At 46.6% G+C, this 23,678-nt stretch overlaps 1 protein-coding gene across 2 annotated transcripts in view; it reads right to left on the bottom strand.

Moving 5' to 3' along the window:
- SAMD12 (sterile alpha motif domain containing 12) overlaps nt 1–23,678 on the bottom strand; it is an 827,678-nt gene that overhangs the window by 565,225 nt on the left and 238,775 nt on the right. For both annotated transcript variants that reach the window (XM_044295733.1, XM_044295734.1), the window contains exon 3: nt 3,355–3,481. In XM_044295733.1, the coding sequence (XP_044151668.1) occupies nt 3,355–3,481 (127 nt within the window). The remainder of the gene's footprint in view (nt 1–3,354; nt 3,482–23,678) is intronic.

Below are 23,678 nucleotides of genomic sequence, written 5' to 3'. Positions count from 1 at the left end.
TGATGGATCAAACAATTCTCTCTACTGTTGGTCTATCTGGGCCGTCTGGATACTATTTGCCATGTGTGTGCCTGCATGCTTTCAGGTAACCACTGTTCCCAATACCTCCTCAAAGCTAGGTCAGAACAGTCCAGATGGCCGACAGTTCATCAAGACGACCATCCTGCTTCTCTCAGTTCAATAATGTGCCCCTCTCAAAGTCTGTCAACTGAGCAAAATGACTTTGAGTGTGTCATAGAGGCATGTCTAGCAGCTATCTCTAACAAAGAGGTACACTACCCAAAAGTAGCCTCTGAGAGCAGGGGAAGAACTTATATACCTCCTTGTGGCAAGATCCAGTGTATAATCAGACCACACCTGTAATCACTTACATATCTGCTTGAGACATAACTGCATGCTGAGTTTTGCAGCAACTCAGTATTTCTGTCGGGGTGCATAAAAGGGGTTATCCCATGAATAATGTAAAAAAGGAAAATCAGACATCATATAGTACATGGCAATCTCTTTCTAACAAAGCTAGAACCAGTCATCTGTCTCACATGGATCCAGAGATCTCCTGATTCATTGCTCTGCTAGATTTATCAAGCTGGCAGCTCAAGGGGAGTGTCTTTTCTGCTGCAGCTAAGGGGGCGTGCACATGCTCTCCCTATCAAAACTCAGGAGGCAGCTGAAGGATGAAACTGAGCATGTGCGGCCATCTGCGTGAGCAGGTCAAAGAAATAATGAATAAAAAAACAGCAGTTGGCGCTATAAAGATAAACTTTATTGAATAGCTCAGTGGCTATGCTACATTTTTAATTACATGCAATTACTAAAGAATTCAGATGCTGGTTTAAAAACTGTAGAATATTTTTCGTGGGACAACCCCTTTCATTTATTTTTCCTAATGAGTGTATACGACCTCTTACAGCGCAAGGATATAACTATAGGGGTTGCAAAGGTAGCGACTGCACATGGGCTCTGGAGCCCGATAGGACCCAAAGAGAGGACCACAAAAGAAGTCACCAGTATTATAAATGACACATAGTTTGCATGGTTTGTGGCTTTGCTACTAATTTTACATTGGGGCCCAGGATCTTTAAAGTGTGACTAAGCTTTCAAAAAGCTTTTGATTTGTCATAGCAAGATTTTAAAGTTTTTTGATGGTGGATACAAACCTAATAATAAAGATCTCCAAACACTTGTACACAATTTTTAATGACCAGTTCAGGTCTGAAGTCACTTTGTGGGGCTTACATAATAGAAACCACCCATAAATGGCCCCATTTTAGAAACTACACCCCTCAAGGTATTCAAAATTGATTTTCCAAACTTTTTGGGCAGATCTTTCATTTTAATCCATTTTTTCCCACTAACAAAGCAAGGGTTAACAGCCAAACAAAATTCTATATTTATTACCCTGATTCTGTAGTTTATAGAAACACCCCACATGTTGTTGTCAACTGCTGTACGGGCACACTGGCAGGGCGCAGAAGGAGAGGAGCGCCATGTGGTTTTTGGAGGGCAGATTTCACTGGGATCATTTTAAGCTGCCATGTCACAATTAAAGACCCTTTGATGCACCCCTAGAGTAGAAACTCCAAAAAAGTGACCCCATTTTTGAAACTACGGGATAAGGTAGAAGTTTTTTTGGTGCTATTTTAGGGTACATATGATTTTTGGTTGTTCTATATTACACTTTTTGTGAGGTAAGGTTTAGTGTTGATCAAGCACCGTGGTGCTCGGGTGGAACACATCAGGATGTTTGGGTGCTCGTCCGAGCACACGAGTATAATGGAAGTCAATGGGAGAACCCGAGCATTAAACCAGGTACCCCCTGCTCTGAAGAGGGGAAGGTGCCTGGTTCATAGAAAAATGTCAGAAATTGATGGAAACACCATCAAAATGGTTTGGGAACAGCATGGGGAGGATGTCTGGATGCTTCTTGGACTCCCAGGTCGCTGCTGGGAACGATGTTGTCCAAGTAGTACGCCACTTTTGCAGACTGACAATAATACGCACAAAACCGAAGATGAAATCGATTTTAGAGTAAAAATTGTTAGGAAACATTGTTTCCTATAAATTTACTTGTATATAAAGTGCAAGGTCAGACAAAAATGTTGTTGATTTTCGGAACTGGGGCCATGATTAAAGGGTTTCTACCACCAGATTTGGTCCTATTTAGCTGACTGACACTAGCGATGTGCTAGTGTCAGCAGTCCATAACAGTGTTCTTACTTATCGTCTGTCTGCTGCCGTTCACCTTAAAAACGTACTTTTATAGATATGCTAATGAGCCTCTAGGTGCTATGTGGACGTCATTAGCACCTAGAGGGCTCCGTCCACTAACCATTTCAGCCGCCCATCGCGTCCCTCCAGCCCGCCCCGCTCCTGTTGATTGACGTGAAACTTCTCAGCATCTCGTACCAATTCCTGCGCCTGCGCCGTGCGCTTCTGTATTCTCCCGGCGCCGGCTTCCTCACTGTGCCTGCGCCAACTACGTTACAGTGAGGAAGCCGGCACCGGGAGCGCGGCATTCACTCACTGCACCTGCGCCGAATACAGAAGCGCACGGCGCAGGCGCGGGAATTGGTACAAGATACTGAGAAGTTTCACGTCAATCAACAGGAGCGGGGCGGGCTGGAGAGACTCTAGGTGCTAATGACGCCCACATAGGCTCATTAGCATATCTATAAAAGTACGTTTTTAAGGTGAACGGCAGCAGACAGATGATAAGTAAGAACACTATTATGGACTGCTGACACTAGCACATCACTAGTGTCAGTCAGCTAAATAGGACCAAATCTGGTGGTAGAAACCCTTTAAGAGGGATGGCCAGTGGCATCCGTACTGCGCCGCTAGAGGTGAAATTCGTGGACCGGCGTAAGACGAACCACAGTGAAAACATTTGCCAAGAATGTTTTCATTAATCAACAATGAAAGTCGGAGGTTCTAAGACGATCCGACAGGCGATCCGTCTGCGTTATTCCCATGACCCGCCGAGCAGCTTCCGGGAAACCAAAGTCTTTGGGTTCTGGGGGGAGTATGGTTGCAAAGCTGAAACGTAAACTAATTGATGGAAGGACACCACCAAGAGTGGAGCCTGCAGCTTAATTTGACTCAACGCGGTTTTGCCCATGTTGATCTGGACACGGGTCTACTGTGACATGTTAAAGCTCTACCTTGCGGTAGATACAGGGAGTGCAACAGTTTACATTTTCTGCTCTGCAAATTACAAGTGACATATTGTGATTTTTGACTCTAGTAAGACTTGATGACATCTATGTTCAAGGATTTAAAGAGTCTTATTATGCTGGACAAAAAAATAATGCATGCATTTTGAAAAGGTGTGAACTTAATCGCCTGTGAACTTACCGGTTATGTCATGCTCTTTGAAAGACTCATTGTAGAGTTGGTATTGGTTCGGACAATGCTTTTTAAGCCACTTACATACGTCATGCTGTGTCCAGAATGCTACAGGTTTTGTTCCTTTAATACTGGGCTAAAATATAAAAAGAACACAAAAGAACCCACATGAAAATCTTGTAAAAGCAATGTGACATTTCATACGAGATTAACCAAGTAGAAAATAGCTGTTAATGCCCAATAAATATGTCACTGCACTTACCTGTTACAGATTAGCAAGTATGGACTCACTGTGCCAACTAACCGGTTTGGCTTTGGGCTAAGCCCTAAGGGCGTTATTCTGGAGCTCCCCTGGAATTCACCCTTTAAACCCTGTACATGGATCTGGCCTACAATGCAGGAAAGCAACTGGACCTTTGCCTCCTGAGACCTCCCGCAGAGGTCAGGGACCCTGGTGCAAGCACCAGAAGTTCAGGATACAAAAACACACCAAAAATGCAGCAAAACCACAGGTATAGTCTGAACAATCACTAGGACTTTTATGTAGGTTTCTGAGATCCAAACAGCTCACTTGAAGGATAGATGGTGGGAAACTGGGAAACAGGAAAAACGACGGCCAAGGTGATAGTAAAGATACAGCGAGACAGGAACACAGATGAACAGGGTTAACTTAAAGGGGTTGTCCAACCCCTATAATGCCACATAAAACGCCCAGGCCCCCTGACACAGGTTAAACTTACCTTGCTTCCTTGTGGGCATCCGAAGAGACAAGGGTGCCGGGGAGCAAGGCAAGTATAACCTGTGTGAGGGGCCTGGATATTTTGGGGGGCATTATAAGGGTCAGATAACCCCTTTTAACACAGACAGAACTAAAATTAGAAGTGCTGAAAGACACAGGCAGAGACAGGAACAAATACTGGATAAATGCAGGCAAATCTCAATAGCACTAGACAATCAAACACCTTTGCGGGTCACCAGGGAACCTAAAACTCAGTTACCGCTTGCCTGGAGAGGGTGCCTTAATTATGTAGGGACTCTGAGCCATTGGCTGGGGAAGGATTTGGAAGCGTGCATGCTCACAGTGTGTGTGCTTCCAAATCCTTCCCCAGTCAATGGCCGGGGAACCCTGGGTATTCAGTGCACCCTTTAAGAGGCTAGAGGTGAGCGAGCGTGCCATAAGGAGACAGAGGCTGGAGCAGAAGGAAGAAGCATGGAGGCAGCAACATGGTGTGTAGTGTGGGTATCATGTTCACAAGGGAGAGCAGGGAAATGGCGGACATAGACAGCTGACCTAACACAACAACTGTTTCCTAACTCCATCCAGGAAAATGGGATGGTGGTAGTAAGTGCTGGTGAAGGCACTTAACAAGAGCAATTCTGATAAATTCCGTAAAATATCGCACTTAGTCTGCAATATTAAATTTTTCCATTTATACCCCCTACCTGCTTGCCCATCAATCTTTGGAATATACTGTACTTCAAATCAGTCCTCATTTTGACACATTTTAGATTTCATCCTGCATTCCCTTTTATTGTGTTATACTACCATTCCCATGATGCATCATCATTAACTCTTAGGGTTGCTCTCCCTATCTAGGGAATACGATATCTCCTTATGGAGAGCGCCTAATTAGTCTGATTGGCCAGGCAATGCTCCTCTGGAATTCTGGGAAGAGGGAATGCAAATGAGCTCTTAGCAAGTTCTACCGCTAATGCCACCAGATGTAAGATAGCTATCCTAAAAGCCAATTTCAGACCTTTTAAACAGGCCTTGAGACATGACTTAGGACATACCCCTGTGGCTGACAACCTTATATTCCTAGCATATCCTTGTCACGTGCCGAGGCCCGAGGCAGACCCCCGGGATGTCAAGCAAATAGGACACCGGCTAAACAGACCAAGTACCCACAGAGAACTTTATTACAAGTGTAATAAAAGCACATGACAGTAAGCAGGTTAGGCAATAGTGGTAACACTACCACAGAACCAAGTGCACCAGCAGACCAGAGGCAAAACCCAGAGTGCAGAGAGCCAGGGAGCCCCATTCTTTAAAGAGCTCCTGGTGGTGGGGATGAACTGGGCAGAGGGCTCACTGGTCGCACCTCCAGGAAGGTCCCGATATACTTGACCCCTACCTGCAGAGAACCAGGCTGGTTTCACCAGCGAAAAGACAACAAAACTGGAACCCAAGCAAACACAGGACATGGAACAGACAACAAGACAAACAGGAACCAGAACAGAAGCAGATGCCTGAACCCCAAGAGGAATGGAAGCATGGTGGTCTCAGGGAGAGCTGCACACAGACTAGAGATTTTTGGCACAGAACAGACTAGAGATTCTCCCTCCGGAGAACCCAGGGGCCCTCTAACGAAGGCAGGACAAACATGGGATAGTAACAGAAGCAGAAAGGAACTACAGGCAGACAAGAACAGACAAGGATCAGAAGCAGTAGGCACTGCCAGGCAGGACATAGGCCAGGATCAGAAGCAGTTTAGCACTGCCAGGCTATCAGACGCAGTTAGAGCACTGCTAGGTTAGACATGGGACAGACAAGGATCCAGACAGAGAAACGGTACAGAAGAATAGGCAAGGCATGGACAAGGATAACATAAACATTATACAAGACAAGTACAGAAAAACAGGTAAGGACATAACATCAACAGCATCACAGAACAGGTACAGGAGATCAGACAAGGCAATAACAACGTCATAGAACAGGTAACAACAACAATGCATTACCAGGTGACACCACAAACAAGGACACATGGCAAAAAAAAACTTGGGTTAGCAGCAAGGGGCTACACCCAGCAAGGCAGAAGATAGACTGACCCCAAGCCCGACAGCTGCATAATGAGGGCACCTGATAAGGCACACACAGGAATGGACCAGAGAAAGTAAACCCCATCAGAACCAAACAGGGAGGGGAGTCTGCATGAACAGGGAAGTGAACACACAGGCTGCAGTACTGGACGTTGCCCCTGGCAACCAGCATACACGGAGTCCACTGCAGCCTCTACGCCAGAGCACAAACAACCCGTGACACAGAAATGCATCCATACTAAGGCCATGTTCACACACAAGGCCGCAGCCAGCATGCAACGCAGAACCAGCATGCATGAGGATACACACAGCCAGTACACAAATAGCATGCAGTCAGCCTACACAGCACCAGAGACATGAGCCACAGAGATGCAGACACGGGAATCCAAAAACACAGGCCACAGCTCACACACTACACCGCAGCCAGCATGCAGTCCCAAGCAACCAGCAGGCATAGGTGTCAGCCTGCAGCCAGTACGCGAGGGAGCCTGCATGGCAACAGGGATAAGAACTGCACAAAGAAGCAGACACAGGGAGAGCAAACATTCACAGGCAGCAGTTCCACAAAACACTGCAGCCAGCACGCAGCCCGAAGCAACCAGCATACACAGGAGACAGCCTGCAGCCAGTACGCGAGAGAGGGCATGCAGCCTGCCTACACGGCCAAAACTGTTACAGTAAACTTCACCGTGACAATCCTAAAGATCTGAAGATTCCAGGACACGCTAGAAGTTCCAGATAGCAAGCAACTACATTAATATTCTGTACTTTTAAATAGGATGGGCCACTGACAGGACATTTCTTGATATTGAGACCTAAACTTATTTTTTCTAGCTATACTGTTGTTGTGGCACATGCCTAGAGCTTCAGCTGCTGCTGTTTGACCAGTCTTCTCTTCTTGTTCCCGCTGCTAAGAGGAGGGTGTCTGAAAATATTCACATACAGCATGTTGGGCTCATGCATGGTATAGGAGGACTGGCAGCAAAATGATAGGTGGCATGTGAAGCACTGACCACAACACTGAAACTTTGTATACATCGGAAGAATTGCAGCTATACTGATGTATACCACCTCAATGGAAGCCACAAAGACAGTTATGACCTCTGTCAGACAAATGAAGCCCTAGAGATAAGTTTGGTATAGATCCTTTGGATCGAATGTGATGGGAACAGAATTTTATTCAAACATAGGATTTTCTTCTGAATCCAGACATACAGACAGTAATCAAAAACCAAAAGGTATTGCCTCTGATTAGACAAGCAGCCAGTTTCTTGTGATCGTCTGGGGACCTTGCTGTTTGACTTCCACCAACCAGACACTTTCTAATTCGGCAAATCACTTTAAAGCAGGGGTGCACAACGTTTCCTGGTTGGGGGCCACATTTCCAGACTGAACCAATGACGAGGGCCGCACAGAATAGTATCAAGGGCCGCATGTGGCCCCCGGGCCGCAGGTTGTGCACCCCTGCTTTAAAGGGTTTATACCATGGGTGATGTAAACAAATTAAAATCATAATAGTACATGACAATCTATTTCTAACAAAGCTAGAACCAACCCTATAAGTCATATGGGTGCAGAGATCTCCACATTCATCTCTGCTACCCATCCACAAGAAGTGTAGAAGAGAGGAAGCCAGAAACTACAGACCAGTGAGCTTAACATCTGTAGTAGTGTTGATCAAGCACCAAAGTGGTTGTGTGCTCGGGTAGAACACTTTGCGATGCTCGGGTGTTCTACCGAGCACCTGGGCACAATGGAAATCAATGGGAGAACCCCAGGCACCCCCTGCTCTGAATAGGGGAGGGTGTCGGGACTCTAGTTCGGCTTAGGAGTCCCTGCTCTGAATCCATATATAGCTATATCCATATATGGAGTCAGTGCTTGGGGACACCCCAGTGTATTTAAATCTAATTTCTGAAAAGTTTCTGCCAGAATTTGAACTCCCAACATTGTACATTAGATTGCCTCTAATGTACAATGTTGGGAGTTCAAATTCTGGCAGAAACTTTTCAGAAATTAGATTTAAATACACTGGTGTGTCCCCAAGCACTGACTCCATATATGGATATAGCTATATATGGATTCAGAGCAGGGACTCCTAAGCCGAACTAGAGTCCCGACACCCTCCCCTATTCAGAGCAGGGGGTGCCTGGGGTTTAGCTGAATGCTAAACGGTGTCAGAAAAACCTCATAGTAGTTTCTGATGTAGTGAGTATTCCTTTTCAGCAGAAGTCTTGTCTTATATTTCTGTGCAGGTTAACATGTAGCTCTATAGCGTAGTGGCTAATGTCCTTGCTTCTAATGTACAAGGTTGGGAGTTTGAATCCCGGCAGAAACATTTATATATATACGTTTTTAGCCATAATATATTTACAGACGTGGACAAAATTGTTGGTACCCTTTGGTCAATGAAAGAAAAAGTCACAATGGTCACAGAAATAACTTTAATCTGACAAAAGTAATAATAAATTAAAATTCTATAAATGTTAACCAATGAAAGTCAGACATTGTTTTTCAACCATGCTTCAACAGAATTATGTAAAAAAATAAACTCATGAAACAGGCATGGACAAAAATGATGGTACCCCTAGAAAACACAGAACATAATGTGACCAAAGGGACATGTTAATTCAAGGTGTGTCCACTAATTAGCATCACAGGTGTCTACAACCTTGTAATCAGCCATTGGGCCTATATATATGGCTCCAGGTAATCACTGTGTTGTTTGGTGATATGGTGTGTACCACACTCGACATGGACCAGAGGAAGCAAAGGAAAGAGCTGTCTCAAGAGATCAGAAAGAAAATTATAGACAAGCATGTTAAAGGTAAAGGCTATAAGACCATCTCCAAGCAACTAGATGTTCCTGTGAGTACAGTTGCACATATTATTCATAAGTTTAAGATCCATGGGACTGTAGCCAACCTCCCTGGACGTGGCCGCAGGAGGAAAATTGATGACAAATCTAAGAGACGGATAATCCGAATGGTAACAAAAGAGCCTAGAAAGACTTCTAAAGAGATTCAAGGTGAACTTCATGCTCAAGGAACATCAGTGTCAGATCGCACCATCCGTCGTTGTTTGAGCCAAAGTGGACTACATGGGAGACGACCAAGGAGGACACCATTGTTGAAAACGAATCATAAAAAAGCAAGACTGGAATATGCCAAACTACATGTTGACAAGCCACAAAGCTTCTGGGAGAATGTCCTGTGGACAGATGAGACAAAAATCGAAGTTTTTGCCAAGGCACATCAGCTGTATGTTCACAGACGAAAAAATGAAGCATATCAAGAAAAGAACACTGTCCCTACTGTGAAACATGGAGGAGGCTCTGTTATGTTCTGGGGCTGCTTTGCTGCGTCTGGCACAGGGTGTCTTGAATCTGTGCAGGGTACAATGAAATCTCAAGACTATCAAGGAATTCTAGAGAGAAATGTACTAGCCAGTGTCAGAAAGCTTGGTCTCAGTCGCAGGTCATGGGTCTTGCAACAGGACAATGACCCAAAACACACCGCTAAAAACACCCAAGAATGGCTAAGAGGAAAAAATTGGACTATTCTAAAGTGGCCTTCTATGAGCCCTGACCTCAATCCTATTGAGCATCTTTGGAAGGAGCTGAAACATGCAGTCTGGAAAAGGCACCCTTCAAACCGGACACAACTGGAGCAGTTTGCTCATGAGGAGTGGGCCAAAATACCTGCTGAGAGGTGCAGATGTCTCATTGACAGTTACAGGAAGCGTTTGATTGCAGTGATTGCCTCAAAAGGTTGCGCAACAAAATATTAAGTTAGGGGTACCATCATTTTTGTCCATGCCTGTTTCATGAGTTTATTTTTTTACATAATTCTGTTGAAGCATGGTTGAAAAACAATGTCTGACTTTCATTGGTTAACATTTATAGAATTTTAATTTATTATTACTTTTGTCAGATTAAAGTTATTTCTGTGACCATTGTGACTTTTTCTTTCATTGACCAAAGGGTACCAACAATTTTGTCCACGTCTGTACATATATTATTATATATTTATAGTATATTATAATATATGTAAATATATCATGGCTAAAAACATCAGTAGTAGTTTCCCACATATTATGCATTCATATATATCAGAAGTATGATTTTATCTACAGTTGCAAGAAAAAGTATGTGAACCCTTTGGAATGATATGGATTTCTGCACAAATTGGTCATAAAATGTGATCTGATCTTTATCTAAGTCACAACAATAGACAATCACAGTTTGCTTAAACTAATAACACACAAAGAATTAAATATTACCATGTTTTTATTGAACACACCATGTAAACATTCACAGTGTAGGTGGAAAAAGTATGTGAACCCTTGGATTTAATAACTGGTTGAACCTCCTTTGGCAGCAATAACTTCAACCAAAAGTTTTCTGTAGTTGCAGATCAGACGTGCACAACGGTGAGGAGTAATTATTGACCATTCCTCTTTTCAGTTCAGCAATATTCTTGGGATGTCTGGTGTGAATCGCTTTCTTGAGGTCATGCCACAGCATCTCAATCGGGTTGAGGTCGGGACTCTGACTGGGCCACTCCAGAAGGCGTATTTTCTTCTGTTTAAGCCATTCTGTTGTTGATTTACTTCTATGCTTTGGGTCGTTCTCCTTTTGCAACACCCATCTTCTGTTGAGCTTCAGCTGGTGGACAGATGGCCTTAAGTTCTCCTGCAAAATGTCTTGATAAACTTGGGAATTAATTTTTCCTTCAATGACAGCAATCAGTCCAGGCCCTGACGCAGAAAAGCAGCCCCAAACCATGATGCCCCCAACACCATACTTCACAGTTGGGATGAGGTTTTTATGTTGGTGTGCTGTGCCTCTTTTTCTCCACACATAGTGTTGTGTGTTTCTTCCAAACAACTCAACTTTGGTTTCATCTGTCCACAGAATATTTTGCCAGTACTGCTGTGGAACATCCAGGTGCTCTTGTGCAAACTGTAAAAGTGCAGCAATGTTTTTTTTCACAGCAGTGGCTTCCTCTGTGATATCCTCCTATGAAATCCATTCTTGTTTAGTGTTTTACATATTGTAGATTCGCTAACAGGGAAGTTAGCATATGCCAGAGACTTTTGTAAGTCTTAAGCTGACAGGATTCTTCTTCACCTCATTGAGCAGTCTGCGCTGTGCTCTTGCAGTCATCTTTACAGGATGGCCACTCCTAGGGAGAGTAGCAGCAGTGCTGAACTTTCTCCATTTATAGACAATTTGTCTTACCGTGGACTGATGAACAGCAAGGCTTTTGGAGATACTTTTATAACCCTTTCCAGCTTTATGCAAGTCAACAATTGTTAATCGTAGGTCTTCTGAGAGCTCTTTTGTGCGAGGCATCATTCACATCAGGCAATGCTTCTTGTGAAAAGCAAACCCAGAACTGGTGTGTGTATTTTATAGGGCAGGGCAGCTGTAACCATCAACTCCAATCTCATCTTATTGATTGGACTCCAGTTGGCTGACACCTCACTCTAATTAGATCTTGGAGAGCTCATTAGTCTAGGGGTTCACATACTTTTTGCCATGCTCGATCAACACTAATCAGTAGTAGTAAAAATAATGGAAACTCCTCTATAAAAGAAGATAATTGACTACCTAAAAAACAACTTATTGGACCCAAAACAGCATAGCTTTACTGAGGGCCAATCATGTCAAACTAATCCTATTGATTTATTTGACTATATCACAAAAGTGTTGGGTGAAGGAGGTGCCTTGGATGTTGGCTACCTGGATTTTAGGAAAGCCTCTGATACAGTGCTTCATAATGAGCTGATAGATAAATTATTGAAGATTGGACTTAATTCCTGGATAGTCCAGTGGATCGACAGTTGGCTGTTGGATAGATATCAGAGTGTTGTTGTTAATGGGGTACATTCTGAGAGACGAGTCACAAGTGGTGTACCTCAAGGATCAGTCCTGGGTCCTATTCTTTTTAATATCTTTGTGGGCAACATAGGAGAAGGTTTGGAGAAGGTTTGTTAGGTAAGGTTTGTCTGTTTGACAATGACACAAAAGTGTGTAATAGGGTTCATATACTGTATCTGGAGGGTGGGAGGGGGGGGGGGGTTGTAACATGGAAAAAGATTTAGCTTCCCTAGATAAATGGTTGAAACAATGCAAACTGCAGGTCAATGTTTCCAAATGAAAAATAATGCACTTGTGTAGAAGGAACCATCAGTCTGAATATCACATCGGCAGCTCCGTGTTAGCGAGGACTTCAGAAGAGAAGGATTCAGGTGTCCTGACATCAGGCACCTTCACAGTGTGGACAGGCAGCAGGGAAAGCAAGTAGGATGCTTGGCAGTGTAGCTAGATAGATAGTAGGAAGATAGAGATTGAGATCCCACTGTATGGAGCGCTAGTGAGACCACATCTGACCCCACCTATAAAAAGACATAGATAAAATGGAACGGGTCCAGAGACGGGCTACAAAAATGGTGGAAAGTCTTTAGCATAAAACATACCAGGATAGACTTAAAGAACTTAATCTGTATAGCCTTAAGGAAAGAAAGGAAAGGGGACATGATGAAACCTTTAAATATGTTAGAGGTTTAAACAAAGTTCAGGAGGGAAGTGTTCTCAATAAGGAGCTAAACACAACAACAAGGGGGCACAACCTGAAATTAGCTGGGAGTAAGATCAGGAGCAATGTCAGGAAATAATATTTTACTGACAAGTGGTTGAAGCTTGGAACAAAGTTCCAGCAGATGTGATTGGGAAATCTACATTAAGTGAATTTAAACCTGCCTGGGATAAACACGTCTACCCTAAAATAAAAAAATAAATGGTCGAGGTGGTCTTTGTCTGCCGTCAATCTTCTATGTTTCTATGTTTCATTTGCTCTGCTAGATTATCTTCAGCGTGGCAGCTCAGGGAACATGTCCTTTCTCAGGGGATGCGTGCTTTCGGGGTGCAGTTCTCTCATTGTAACTGCCACAGCTTCTAACGGAACCTATGGCTGGTGGCAGTTGAAGATTGAAACTGAGCACATTCGACCAGCTCAGTGAGACGGACAAAAAATCTAAGAAAAAGAACAAACAGCAGGTGGCACTATACAGGTACATTTTATTGAAAAAGTGGCTATACTAAATTTTGGATTACATGCCATTACAAAAGTATTCAGATCCAGGTGCTGGTTTGAAAAATGAATAATATGTTTTGGGACACAATCCCTTTAATGGAATATTGGACACTTTAGATTTCTTCTACCAGAGTTTCCCTTTAAGTAGAAAGGAAATGTGAAGCGAACAGGCATTATGTGAATATATTCAATATTCAGGTGGCGGTGGGTTCATTAGTGAAGTATAGTTAAATATATTCAAGGCTTTTTGGCTTTCTGGTAGAAAGATATCGGTTCTATTTTGGGCACAAAGTCACTGAGGATTCTGCAGAGAAAAATATGTTCATAGTTATGGAATTCAAACAAAAATGGCATCAGTGTGAAAGTAGAAAACAATCAGAATTTTGAAAAAACTTCCAATGACGAGCCAGTCAGTCGTAGCATGGAATTAAAGCTGTATAATATGTATATTCATAACATAATGAGCCCAGTTCTGACAGCTGAGATCGGCTAATGGTTTCAAGAAAAAATTTGAAACATAAAAAGTATTAATTTTTAAAGGGGACCAGTCAGTAGGTCAGCTACACGGTTGAATTTGCTTTGTACACAGGGCAGTAAGCATACTGGGGAAGATCAATCCTCTTGAAGCATCCTAGGGCAGAGGGATGCAATGTTGGCCTGTGAAGAGCAGGTGGAAGGGGGTGCAAGTAAGTCTAAAGAGGATACTAAAGAGGATGCGATATATGAATTTAATCTGTAACAGGCTAGATTTAACTGCCATATACTGTTAACTGTACGTAGAGAACAGTCTTTATATGGCTCACAGCAGCAATCAGGATAAAGTACAGTGTTTCCCCAAAAATAAGACCTACCCCAAAAATATTTTGCAGGGTTTTGGGAGTAGGGCTTAGGCTACTTTCACACCTGCATTAGGTGCGGATCCGTCTGGTATCTGCACAGACAGATCCGCACCTATAAATGCAAACGCTGGTATCCGTTCAGTACGGATCCGTCTGCATACACTTAGTCAAAAAAAGTCTAAGTCTAAGTGTAAGTCAAATGGATCTGTCCTGACTTTACATTGAAATTCAATGGGGGACGGATCCGTTTACAATTGCACCAATATTGTGTCAATGTAAACTGATCTGTCCCCATTGACTTACATTGGAGGCGGAACGGAGCCAAACTAATGCATTCTGAACAGATCTGCATCCATTCAGAATGCATTGGGGCTAAACTGATCCGTTTGGGGCCACTTGTGAGAGCCTTGGAACGGATCTCACAGGGGGACCCAGAAACGGCAGTGTGAAAGTAGCCTTAAATATCAGCCCTACTCCAAAAATAAGCCCTAGATGAATTTTATATTTATGGATTCAGCAGCTCAGAAGCGCTCACTAATGGCTCCTGAGCTGCCAGGGCAGGCGGGCAGGACCTCGGCACTCTCCCAGCTGATCGGAGGCGGGCAGGAGTTACGGTACAGCAGCGCAGGCTGCCAACACTTAGCCTTCAGTGAAGCCGCATACATCGCAGCTGGCGGCTTCACTAAATGCAAAATTATGCCGGCAGCCGCTCTTCGATACGCTCTACGGTACCGAACGGGTACATCGCTGGGCGGCCTCTCTACCTTGTACTGCCGCCAGCCCGCACGTTCTAACATACCCCTACTGTAGCTGATTGAGGCAGCATGAGGATGTCCTTCTCCTCTCTGCTGCCTGGAGCTGGTGGTGTGTCATGGTCTTACCCTCTTGCTGTTCTCCTTCGTTTGACATGTGCTGGCGGCCATCTTGGTTTCTGGGTTTCTTGTAGCCTCCCACCCTGCGGCTTCTCCTTCCCACTGGGAGGAGCTGGATGCCTAGCTCATATATATAGGAGGTCTGTGGCTTCAGTTCCTTGCTTGGTCCTCCTGTGTTCACATGCTTCTAAGACTGCTGCTGCTTCTGGTTCCTGATCCTGGCTTCGTCTGACTACCCTGCTGGTTCCTGATCCAGGCTTCGTCTGACTACCCTGCTGGTTCCTGATCCAGGCTTCGTCTGACTACCCTTCTGGTTCCTGACCTCTGGCTTCGCAAGACCCTGCTTCGGTTTAGCCATCCGTTTGGACTTTTGCCTTACAGCTTGATTTTCAATAAAGCCTTCTTATTTCCGCTTATCTCTTGTTGTACGTCTGGTTCATGGTTCCATGACATTAGGACCAAGCCATGAATTCTGACGGTACAGGGCCATCCTCGCTACCTACGCTGGTTGCCAGACTTGATCAGCAGGATCACCTGTTGGGTCGGTTCGCTGTGGCGTTGCAAACCCTGCTTGAACGCACGGCTCATTTAGCTTCCGTTGCCGATGGGTCAGTTGTCGCTCCTGGGCCCGCTCCTACTGCCGCTCCGGTTGTTGCGCCAGAGTCTACCCCGACACCTGTTGCTGCGCCTGCGGTGTTTCGGGGTATGACCGGTTCTGCCCCCCTTCCACAGCGCTTTAGGGGAGAGCCAACTCAGTGCCAAGGTTTCCTTAACCAGGTGGGCATTTATTTCGAGTTGCTGCCACATGCCTTTCCTACTGAGAGATCAAAGGTGGGCTTCTTGATCTCGCTGCTCTCGGACAAGGCCTTGGCCTGGGCCAGCCCTTTATGGGAGAACAACAATCCGGTGGTTGCCGAGTTTTCCGGTTTTGTTGCTTCTCTTCGGAAGGTATTCGATGTGCCGGCTCGTGCTGCCTCTGCTGCGAAGCTCCTTATGTCCATCAGACAGGGTTCACGATCCGTAGCTGAATACGCCATTGAGTTTCGTACCCTGGCAGCAGAGGTGGGCTGGAATAATGAGGCTCTGGTCGCTGCTTTCTCTCATGGTCTCTCGGATGCCTTGAAGGATGAGGTTGCAGCTAAGGACCTACCAGTGGAGCTCGAGTCTCTTATTTCTTTCCTGATTTTGATTGACACCAGACTCAGGGAGAGACCTTCCTTTAAGGAGAACCTGCGGAGGTCTTCTAACAGATTGGCGCCTACGTTTGCTGTCCCACCCGTGCCTCCCTCTCCTCCCACGCCTCCTGGGGATGACTTGTCTGGGGGTGAACCCATGCAGCTGGGGTTTGCTCGCCTGTCCGAGGGGGAGAGGGCACTCCGGAGACGCGAGGGCCGATGCATGTACTGTGGTCTCGGTGGGCATTTTCGGTTGGCATGCCCGAACCGTCCGGGAAACGCTCGCACCTGAGATCCTGTCGGGGGCAGATCTTGGGTGGAGTCTCCTCGTCCCCGGTTTCCCGTGTTGACAAACCACTGATTACTGTTGTCCTCTCCTGGGTCGGGGGCTCGGTGACGACCCAGGCGTTGGTGGACTCTGGTGCTGGTGGTTTGTTCATTGATAGTGTGTTCGCTGCCGCCAATTCCATTCCTCTGCAGCCTCGAGGTTCCCCACTGGCTCTTGAGGCGATAGACGGCAGACCCCTTCTGCCGCCACACGTGACTCATGAGACCCCTCCAGTGGGGATGGCCATTGGTGCCGTTCACAGAGAGTCGGTCTGTCTCCAGGTTATTTCGTCTCCACACTACTCAGTGGTCTTGGGGTACCCCTGGCTCCAGAAGCATAATCCGACTTTCGATTGGAGATCGGCCGAGATCCTCTCGTGGTCACCGCAGTGTGGGGCTAGTTGCATCCATGGGTCTGTCAAGTTGCTGTGTACTTCCTCGGACTCTCTGTTGCCTCCTGAATACGAGGAGTACCGGGATGTATTCGATAAGGTGCGTGCGGTTGCCCTACCTCCGCACCGCCCATACGATTGTGCCATAGAGTTACAATCTGGTGCCGTTCCTCCTCGTGGCAAAGTCTATCCACTGTCGGTAGCGGAGAATGAGGCCACGGAGGAGTACGTGAGGGAGGCGCTTTCACGCGGACACATTCGCAAATCCTCGTCCCCGGCAGGGGCTGGATTTTTCTTTGTGAAAAAGAAGGGCGGTGAGTTGAGGCCTTGCATCGATTACAGGGGCCTCAATCGCATCACGATCAAGAACGCTTACCCGATACCCTTGATTTCCGAGCTGTTCGATCGCCTCAAAGGGGCCACGGTCTTTACCAAACTCGACCTGAGGGCGGCATATAACCTGGTAAGGATCAAGGCGGGCGATGAGTGGAAGACCGCGTTTAACACCAGGACCGGTCATTATGAATCCTTGGTTATGCCCTTTGGGTTGTGCAATGCGCCCGCAGTCTTCCAGGAATTCATCAACGATGTTTTCCGTGACCTGTTGCAGCAGTGTGTGGTGGTCTATTTGGATGACATCTTGGTATATTCTGAATCCATGGAGGCCCACATTCTGGATGTCAGACGAGTGTTGCAACGGTTACGAGAGAACAAGCTGTTCGGTAAGCTTGAGAAATGCGAATTTCACCGATCCCAGGTAACCTTCTTAGGTTACATCATTTCCGCTGAGGGGTTCTCCATGGATCCTGAGAAGGTTTCGGCTGTCTTACAGTGGCCCCAGCCCAGTGGTCTTCGTGCCCTGCAGCGCTTTTTGGGCTTCGCCAATTATTATCGGAAGTTCATCAGGGACTTTTCCATGCTAGCCAAGCCTCTCACGGATCTGACCAGGAAGGGCAGTAATCCCCAGGTCTGGCCGCTCGAGGCCATCCGAGCTTTTGAGGCTCTAAAGTCCGCCTTTGTGTCGGCTCCGATTCTGTCGCATCACAACCCTGGGTTGCCTTTTGTCCTCGAGGTGGACGCGTCTGAGACGGGAGTAGGCGCCCTTCTGTCTCAGCGTAGAACACCAGAGGGTCTTCTGCTTCCTTGTGGGTATTACTCCCGGAAACTGTCTTCCGCGGAGTGCAACTATCAGATTGGTGACAGGGAGTTATTGGCCATCGTGCAGGCCCTTAAAGAATGGAGGCACTTGCTCGAGGGCTCGGTGGTTCCGGTTCTCATCCTGACGGACCACAAGAATCTGACCTACCTCTCTGAGGCCAAGAGATTGACACCACGTCAGGCCAGATGGGCTCTGTTCTTGTCACGTTTTAATTACGTGGTCTCCTACCTACCCGGTTCCAAGAACATCAGAGCAGATGCCTTATCACGGCAGTACTCCGAGCTGTCCGGGGAGGAGTCGATTCCGACTTCGGTCATACCTCCGAATCAGATCCTGGCCGCCATTCGCACCAGCCTGACCTCTCCCCTGGGTGAGCAGATTTTGGCGGCTCAATCTGGTGCTCCCTCTGGGAGACCCAACGGCAGATGTTTTGTGCCTGAGGAGTTGCGCACTCGGTTGTTGCGAACCTACCATAACTCCAAGGCCGCGGGGCATCCTGGAAAGAATCAGCTGTCCTGGGCTGTTTCACGTCTGTTCTGGTGGCCTTCTCTACGTTCCGACATCGCCGCATATGTAGCGGCATGCTCCGTTTGTGCCCAGAGTAAGTCCCCTCGGCACCGTCCGTTGGGCCTTTTGCAACCCATAGCCACCGGGGAGCGTCCATGGTCACACCTGGGGATGGATTTCATTGTGGACCTCCCTGCATCCCGAGGCCATACGGTCATTCTCATGATTGTGGATCGGTTTTCCAAAATGTGCCACTGTGTTCCTCTCAAGAAGTTACCCTCTGCACAAGAGTTGGCCACGATTTTTGCCAGGGAGGTCTTCCGGTTGCACGGTTTGCCCAAGGAGATTGTGTCGGATCGGGGGAGTCAGTTTGTGTCCAGGTTCTGGCGCTCCTTTTGCTCCCAGTTGGGGATTCATCTCTCTTTCTCCTCGGCCTACCACCCTCAGTCCAATGGGGCCGCAGAACGATCCAATCAGGCCTTGGAGCAATTCCTTCGTTGCTATGTCTCCGATCACCAAGACAATTGGGTTGACCTCCTGCCTTGGGCTGAGTTTGCCAGGAACACGGCGGTGAACACTTCCTCTGGGACGTCTCCCTTCATGGCCAATTATGGGTTCCAACCTGCCGTGTTACCGGAGGTATTCTCTCCCCAGGATATTCCGGCTGTGGAGGATCACCTTTCCGTCCTATGTGCTTCTTGGGTACAGATCCAGAGGTCCCTTGAGGTCTCTGCGCAGCGCCAGAGACTCCAGGCTGATCGCAGACGAGCGCCCGCTCCTTCCTACCAGGTCGGAGACCGCGTATGGTTGTCCACCCGCAACCTCAACCTTCGAGTGCCCACTCCCAAGCTGGCGCCTCGCTTTGTTGGTCCCTTCCGAGTGCTTCGCAGGGTAAACCCGGTAGCCTATGCCCTTGCGCTTCCTCCTGGCATGCGGATCTCCAACGTGTTTCATGTCTCCCTGTTGAAGCCACTGGTGTGTAATCGTTTCACTTCCTCGGTTCCTCGGCCTCGTCCGGTCCAAGTGGGCAATCGTGAGGAGTATGAGGTGAGCAATATCCTGGACTCACGCCTGGTCCGCGGTCGGGTGCAGTTTTTGGTCCATTGGCGTGGTTATGGTCCAGAGGAGCGTTCCTGGGTTCCCTCCGCAGATGTCCATGCTCCTGCCTTGCTCCGAGCCTTCCACGCACGCTTCCCTCAGAAACCGTTCTTTACTCCGCGGAGGAGGGGCCCTTGAGGGGGAGGTACTGTCATGGTCTTACCCTCTTGCTGTTCTCCTTCGTTTGACATGTGCTGGCGGCCATCTTGGTTTCTGGGTTTCTTGTAGCCTCCCACCCTGCGGCTTCTCCTTCCCACTGGGAGGAGCTGGATGCCTAGCTCATATATATAGGAGGTCTGTGGCTTCAGTTCCTTGCTTGGTCCTCCTGTGTTCACATGCTTCTAAGACTGCTGCTGCTTCTGGTTCCTGATCCTGGCTTCGTCTGACTACCCTGCTGGTTCCTGATCCAGGCTTCGTCTGACTACCCTGCTGGTTCCTGATCCAGGCTTCGTCTGACTACCCTTCTGGTTCCTGACCTCTGGCTTCGCAAGACCCTGCTTCGGTTTAGCCATCCGTTTGGACTTTTGCCTTACAGCTTGATTTTCAATAAAGCCTTCTTATTTCCGCTTATCTCTTGTTGTACGTCTGGTTCATGGTTCCATGACATGGTGCTGATTGGTGGTGAGCGCGTCCTGCTCCCTCCCCCGCCTTCTCCAATCAGCACCCTGCCATCTCTTGCGCCGGATCTCCCTGGTACCATACACATTGCTGCCTAGAGGCTCAAGGGCAATGTACGTACCAGAAAGAAGTGTGGCATTGCCTGCATTGCCTCCCAGAGTACTGTACCGGTATTATACCGTAGTACTGTGCCACCCACTGTGATTATACTGTATTTGAATAAATAAGCCCTACCCTGATAATAATCCCTAACCCTATTTTCAGAGAAAAAATTTATATAAGACCCTGTCTTATTTTCAGAGAAACACGGTAATACTCGAGTCATGTATGCAATTCAGCAATCACTCTTGACTGAGCTGAGGACAACTTCAGAACAATGTGCAGTACTCCAGATCTGAGAGTATCTGGAATTTATATAGTTATGTATCGTGTAATATTATTTATATTATTGTTTTGAACATGTGTTCCCGTAGAGGAAGTAATAGTTAACAGGGACTGGGTTAACCACCTTGTTCTTCCTCTCTTGGTAGGAGTGGACTGGTCTTGCTTCCTGCCAGAAGTTATCAGCAAAATCCAGTTTTACCTACACTGCTGCAAGGTAAGAAACTACAGCTCAGACACCCATCACCTAAACCATCACTAGGCCAGACAAATAACAAGCCCGAATCTTACAGTGGACATCTATATCCACAAGTGCTTGCTAGTGCCAATCAATAGCCATCCAACCTGCTACCATACCTCCTCATCTGGTACCAGAGAATCTGCCCTTTGTGTTTAATATCGTTGGATGTGCCTCAAGGTATACTTTGCACAGACTTTTATACATTTACTTATGGCCTGATTCTTCATACTACATTTCCACTGCACCAATCCCTATGGAACAATGGCCTGAGGGAGTACATTGTGACACAACATCAGGGCCACTAACACTTCCATCCTCTGCACCAGCTGCTCAGGGGCTCACTGCAAATGTTGTGCATAGCCTCTTCATACACCAGGTGTTCCTTTTCTAAAGTTTCCTGTGCCAGAGATGTGACTTACCTGTGTTCTCCAGTAGTGCTATGGCTTCTACACTCTCTTAAAGCGAACCTTTCACCAGGATGCCCTAACCCCGCCTCTAAGTAGTGTAACGGACACCCGGCTCAGTCGCCGGGACCGCGCTTGTACGTCGGACTCGAGCGCGATCCTGTAACTGAATCGCGCATGCGCTGTCCCCGATGCCTGCCTGTCTTCTCTTCCTCACGCGCGATTCAGTTATAGGATCGAGTTCGAGTCCGACGGCGCATGCGCCGCCTGTACAAGCACGTTCCCGGCGACTGAGCCGGGTGTCAGTTATACTACTTAGAGGCGGGGTTAGGGCAGGGGAGGTACAGCCCGGAGTGAGGGAAGGGCTACACCCCTTGACTTCAGGAGCGTGACTTCAGGAGCTGGAGACGAGGACTTTATAACTCGTTTTTTTCATGAATATCCATCCCAGGAAAGCGGCACAATAATGCATTGAAACACAATGAGGATATCTATAAGGTACTGGTAATAGTTTATTATGTGAAATCCTGGTGAAAGGTTCGCTTTAAGCTCTGTCTCTGCATCAAGACAATAAGGACATACAGTATCTGTGCATCTATTTTTTTTTAACTCTGAATACTCTAGTTCAGGGCTGGCCAACCTGAGGCTCTCCAGCTGTTGCAAAACTTCAACTCCCAGCATGCCCAGACAGCCTACAACTATCAGCCTACAGCAAGGCATGGTGGGAATTGTAGTTTTACAACAGCTGGAGAGCTGCAGGTTGGCCAGCCCTGCTCTAGTTCCTAGACCAGGGAGCAGCAACCTTTGGCAATCCAGATGCTGGGAAACTATAACTCCCAGCATGCAAACATGCTTGGATGTTCTTCTAACTCCCACAAAAGTGAACAGAGCATTCTCAAAGTTGTAGTTTCTGAACAGCTGGAGTACCGAAGGTTGCTGATCCCTGTGCTTTAACTAAGCTAAACATATTGTCTCTGCACACACTGCTAAAGTATTCACTGCCCAGACTGAATCTTTTTCCTTGGATGCTCTGACAAGCAACTGTTTCCAGCTTACCAAAGACTAAAGCAACCCAACCAGATACAGGAAGTCTTGTCACCGGTCAGAAGTCAATTATACACTTATGTTTATAGAGCATCATCAAATCAAGAATGGTGCTTTTTAGGAACATATCGGTCCATCGGTCATCTCATAACTACCTGTTTTTCCCCAAAAAATTAAATGGTAAAAATTGAGAATCTTCCAGAATACTGTAGATGATGACATCATCTTTATATTTAGCCATTAAATAATTAAAATCTCCTACCAGTTTGCATACAGCTCTTATTCAGACATATATGTCTCTATGGTTGCAGTCCACAGCAACTAAACTGTGTGCAGTCTGTACCTGCAGTTATATTAACTTCTGTCTCCTATTACTTTCTAACCCACTGAAGGTGTTTGAGGAAGAAGTAGATGAAGCATGGGACACAAAAGGATATTTTTTTTATCAAGACAAATTGAAGAGGTTTCTTCATTTTAGATGCATAAGAGATGATTGGCTGGCTAATCAGGACGTTCCGTCGATAAGAGTGCTCGCTGCTCCATTTAATGCTGACTTGACCTGATATCTGTTCCAATTATTGTCTCATCCTACTGTACCTGATGTTTTTTCAACTGCTATTTTAGATTACCAACTTCTGACACATCTAGTAAAGACTACTGAAATAACCCTTCCTCATTTACCAGCATTGACTCTGGGTGTTTCACCTCCCTTTTGTATACCATTCCATCACTTGTAGTTCCCTTCTGGTTTGGACTCTGCTATATCCCTTTCTTTGTACTCAAATTCCACCTGGCTTTGGCGACTTTTCTGTTGTTACCCAACATTGATCCTTGGTTCTGTTAGGTTATGCTCTAATAATAATAATCATCTTTATTTATACAGCACCAACATATTCCACAGCTGTAACAGCGGTTGCTGTCCGCCACTGTCCCCCTGCTTACAGCCGTAAACCTGGGCTCCCTATTCTGCAGTGAATCCGCTCCACGGTTGCCAGGTGCCTGAGCATCAAGGTCATTGTGTCCTGGAAAGGTTGCTGCTATCTCTGCTTTTGTTCCTGACCTGCTTTTGTGTTTCTGGACTCCACTACCTGTTTGATCCTTATCTGCTTGCCTTGTCTCTCCTGCTGCCGACTCGGATTGCCTGACCTGTACCTGTGCCGCCTGCCCTGACCTATTGCTTGTCTGACTTTGCCTCTGCCTCATTCTTTAGTCCTGCACTGATGCTCCTGGTTACGACTCAGCCTAAGGACTACGTCTGTACCTCGGGTACCTTGTACTGGTACCTCCTGGTCCGGCTGGACTAGCTGCCTTGTGTGCCAATCCTCCTCAAGAGGTAGCCACCTGGTGTTCCCCTTG

Source organism: Bufo gargarizans, chromosome 5 (genome assembly GCF_014858855.1).
Source record: "Bufo gargarizans isolate SCDJY-AF-19 chromosome 5, ASM1485885v1, whole genome shotgun sequence".
Taxonomy (NCBI): Eukaryota; Metazoa; Chordata; class Amphibia; order Anura; family Bufonidae; genus Bufo; species Bufo gargarizans.
This window is presented reverse-complemented; position numbering and strand designations above follow the sequence as displayed.